The sequence below is a fragment of the Oncorhynchus mykiss genome, chromosome 3 (genome assembly GCF_013265735.2).
Source record: "Oncorhynchus mykiss isolate Arlee chromosome 3, USDA_OmykA_1.1, whole genome shotgun sequence".
Lineage (NCBI taxonomy): Eukaryota > Metazoa > Chordata > Actinopteri > Salmoniformes > Salmonidae > Oncorhynchus > Oncorhynchus mykiss.
The window spans coordinates 21,283,124-21,287,597 of NC_048567.1; the positions used below are offsets into that span (position 1 = coordinate 21,283,124).

Here is a 4,474-nt window from a genome sequence, read left to right on the forward strand (position 1 = left end):
GTACTAACTGTCAATGGTGTGTGCAGTGCATACATTTGCCTTCCCAGAGTTAACGCTGTCTAAAATTATCAAAATGTTTATAAAATTATTTGGTTAGTGATTCACATTTCTCTGACATGTTCATATTTCCAGTAGGTTTGTGTAGAGGGGATTTACCAATCGATCAAAGTAATGAAAAATGTTGAATGTAAGATTTAAACCAACCTGAAACAGTTATTTTAATTATCACAAGAAAACTAGCCATCATGATCACATAACAGCCCTATCAAAAAATCGGAGTTGTGACCTAGCCCACTTAAACAGGCTGTCTTCTCATTGGTTCATAAATGGCCCCACCTATCCTCCAGCTCTTGCAAACTGTATATATTTCTTGTCACTGTACAGTAGCCTATATCAAAACAGGGTAATTAAAATAGCTTTTTGAAGCATAATCCATTCCAAATGGTTGTCCAAGTCAAACCCAGCTCGCATCACTGCAGCAAGACAATTGAGGGAACTCAGCAAAAAGTGGAAGCTAATATCTTATTACTTGGGGCTGAAAATGTAGGGAAATCAGGTAAGAATGTGTTCTTGTCTTTGTGTTTAATATGCACCTTGCAATGTTCACAGAGAGGTATTTTCAACAGTTAACGAGTTATCATGTGCTTTGCCATCCTTCACTCAACGGGCATTCAATGTGAAGCATGAGCAGGCATCTGGAGTATCTGATCTGACGGAAGGCCTACCTACCAATTGCATATTAGGGAATTCATTTTCAGTGACGATGTACACTCAAAGTTTGTACAAGCCATTCAAATACATTTTGATTAAACTATACACAACTTTTTGTCTTTTCCAGCGCTCACCGTCCGATTTATTACCAGAAGATTTATTGGCGAGTACGGTGAAATAGGTAAGCCTGCCAAATGAGTACATACATCTTGTGCGTAATGTTGTCCATTTAATACATTATGATGTTTTTGATTTAATTCATATGTTTCTCCGTCAGAATCAATTTACAGTCATATTGACACAGTTGACGGGAGGGAAATATCCTTCAACATATGGGACTCGCTCTACCCACAGGTAAACACTCTTGGACTACCCAAATGTCGCCATTCATCATTACGCATTTGCCATTGGCAAATGTTTGTCATCTAGCCATAGTGACCACTCATATGTCATGTTTTTATGTGTTTTTAGGACAGTGCAATAACTGAGTCGATAAGTGAGAAACAGCTTCAATGGGCAGACGGTGTGATACTGGTATACAGCATATGCGACCGCTCCAGCTTCGAGGTAGTGCGTCAACAAGTGCAGCGCATCCGCCACGCCAGTAGGAAGATGTCTGCAACAGCGCCCATCATCATTGTTGGAAATAAACGCGATTTGCAGCACCGACGGACAGTCTCAAGTGAGGAGGGCCGACTCCTTGCTCTCTCGGAAGACTGCGTATTTTTTGAGATATCCGCAGCTGAAACATACCACGGTGTTTTGCTGGTGTTCCATGGACTGATAGATCTTATCAAAGAGTCGAGAGCTCTGCGGAAAGGTGCCGCGGGTATTAAAAGTATAGTGAGAAGCATGTCAGCTGTATTCGGGAAGAAACGTGCAGAGTAATCTACCACAGGATAGGCTACATTATGCGCAATGGGATTTGGATGGTCAGAACATGTAGGTATGCTACGCGGTTGGCCAATGCAGGCTTGGAGGCGCAATTGAGAAAAATGGTCTATGGCAGGTTGTAGTGCAACAGCAGGCGCGTTCTAACAACTTCAACAGGTTTTGATAGGGAACTTAATTTGGACGTTTTTTAGAGAGGAGAAATTGGTTCTCTTTGTAGAGTTACACAAAAGTTTGAATTGCAGATGGAAGCAATCAATCAATCATTTATTCTACTTTTTGAAGTTGAAAAGTAGGTATACAGTACTGTAGATAAACTGTATAAGAAATCATGTGCGCTTCCATACTTCACTCAATAGGTGTTCAATGGGAAGCATGAGCAGGAATCTGAAGTAGCTGACATCTGACAATACTGTTGATCTGATGGAAGGCCTACCCATTGCCAATTGTTAGGGAATTTATTTTCAGTGACAATGTACACTCAAAGTTTGTAAAATGTTGAAGGCTTGATGTGTGTATAATCAGCAATGCAAAACAATTACATTTCAGTATTATACTTTATCTAAAAACGAACAACTTTAAACTTAGTAATTCTATGTTGCAAGTTCTAGCAGACTTGATGCTTATGTGCTGTGCACACCTTTGTTTGAGAATTGTAAATAAATAAATTAACATATTGAAATGTGGATAAAACTATTTCATTTCTGTGTAATACATCTTGGGGAAAAGTTATATGTGGTAATTTTAATGTTTATACAATGCATGAAACCGGAATGGGTTAATCTTGGAAAGTACTTGTATGAGCTGAGTACTGTACTGTAGATGGGGAAATGGCACTTTATTTCACTCTTCATAACCTCAATACATTTCACATCAGCAATACAAATGTTATTTATTTCTTGAATACAACCAATGTTATGTTTATGTATTCTGTAGGACAATCTAAACGTGTCATGTATTACATGTTCTGAAATATTAAATGTTATGACATTGTAATAAATACATTTTCTACTGTCTATTCGATGCTCATTCCTCAACACATTCAATTTCCTTCCATCATCCATATTTAGGCCAATCAATCAAGACTTTACCTTTAATCATGACAAGCTTTGTTTCTCACGGCTACTTTGGGAAAGAGAAAACAGAATGCGACATCAGGTTAGCACGTCAAATAAGAATAGTTAGGTCTAATATATAATGGGATACAAGGTGTATAATGTCACATGATGCTTAGTTAGGAAACCAAAACAAATTTGGGTTGGCGTCTGTACATTAAGTAGAGCGCCTGAATCTTTCAGTCACAAACATTGACACATTTTGTATTACAATGGATTAATCACAGATTATGTCTAATGATCTATGGTCCTCCTATGTGTACCCACAAACTAAAATCAACTAATAAGTCTTACACCTGGGCCTTCAAAGGGGGCCATTTCGAGGACACTGGTGACTTCTTAGTGCTCTGTGGCCTCCACCGCGGGTGTTTCGGCCTCTTCTATATCGGCCTTTTCTGAGTGCCCAGGGTTCAGGTACTGCAGAATGGGGTCTAGGAGGACCTCGACAGCCCAGGAGCGGCGACGCACAGCGCTGGTGTCCAACTCATCCAGGTTGTCCTGCATCTGGCTGCCCTGGAGGCCATTATGTGTGTTGTCCGGGGTTAGCCGGGGGGATGGGGCGTTGCCTCCACTGGATGAGCTCCTGCGGGAGCGGATTGACAGGCTTTTGCGTCTGAGTGGACTGCCGTCTCCTTCGACAGAGCAATACTCAGTGGTCTCCACCTCAGGCACAACAGCACTGGACGAGCTCCTGCGGGAGCGGGGAGACAAGCTCTGGCATCTGGGTGGGCTCTCATCTCTTAACTGTGCATTCTTCTCTGTGGTCTCCACCTCGGGTATTACGGTCTCGTCTGAGGATGGTTCAGAGCTCAGGTACTGGAGGATGGGGCCAAGGAGGACCTCGGCAGCCAAGGATCGGCGACGCAAAGCACTGGTAGAAGAGATGTCCAGGATGTCGAACTCCACAGAGAGAGGCTGGTCATTCCTCATCTGGCTGCCCTGGCGGACGTTGGATGGGTTGCCAGCACTTGATGAGCTTCTGCGAGAGCGGACAGACAGGCTCTTGCATCTGGGTGGGCTCTCGTCTCTGACTTCTGTGTTCTCGGTGTTGTCCACCTCGGGTACAACAGGCTCCTCTAAGGGTGGCTCAGAGCTAATGTACTGGAGGATGGAACCTAGGAGGACCTCGGCAGCCGAGGAGGGGCGACGCACGGTGCTGGTAGAAGGAAGCTCTAGGGGGTCCAGCTCCAGAGAGAGAGGCTGGTCGTCTGGCTTCTGGCTACCCCAGCGAGAGAGAGACTGGTCATCTGGCTTCTGGCTGCCCCGGCGAGAGAGAGGTTGGTCGTCTGGCATCTGGCTGCCCCGGCGAGAGAGGGGCTGGACATCCAGATTACCAGCACTTGATGAGCTTCTGTGGGAGCCAGCAGACAGGCTGTTGCTTCTGGATGGACTCACGTCTCTTGCATCTGAGTAGTACTCAGTGCTTTCCCCCTCGAGTGCAACGGCCTCATCTGAGACTTTCTCAGGACTCTGGTCCTCAGTGGTCTCCACCTCAGGTGCAGAGGCACTGTACGAGCTCCAGCGGGAGCGAGCAAACAGGCTCTTGTGTCTTGGTGGGCTCTCGTCTCTGGCTTCTGTTTGGTTCTCGGTGGTCTCCACCTTGGGTATAATGGTCTCGTCTGACGGTGGCTCAGAGCTCAGGTACTGGAGGATGGGGCCAAGGAGGACCTCGGCAGCCAAGGATCGGCGGCGCAAAGCACTGGTAGAAGAGATGTCCAGGATGTCGAACTCCACAGAGAGAGGCTGGTCATTCCTCA

General features: G+C 44.9%; 1 protein-coding gene across 1 annotated transcript; it reads left to right on the forward strand.

Annotated features, from left to right (window-relative positions):
* The first annotated feature begins 373 nt into the window (after window positions 1–373).
* On the forward strand, window positions 374–2,618 carry zgc:171704 (RERG_RasL11_like domain-containing protein). The gene is made up of 4 exons (XM_021593188.2): window positions 374–556; window positions 839–892; window positions 989–1,065; window positions 1,183–2,618. Exons 1-4 carry the CDS (start codon window positions 442–444, stop codon window positions 1,597–1,599), a joined length of 663 nt encoding a protein of 220 aa, XP_021448863.2. The 5' UTR covers window positions 374–441; the 3' UTR covers window positions 1,600–2,618.
* The last annotated feature ends 1,856 nt before the right edge of the window (window positions 2,619–4,474 follow it).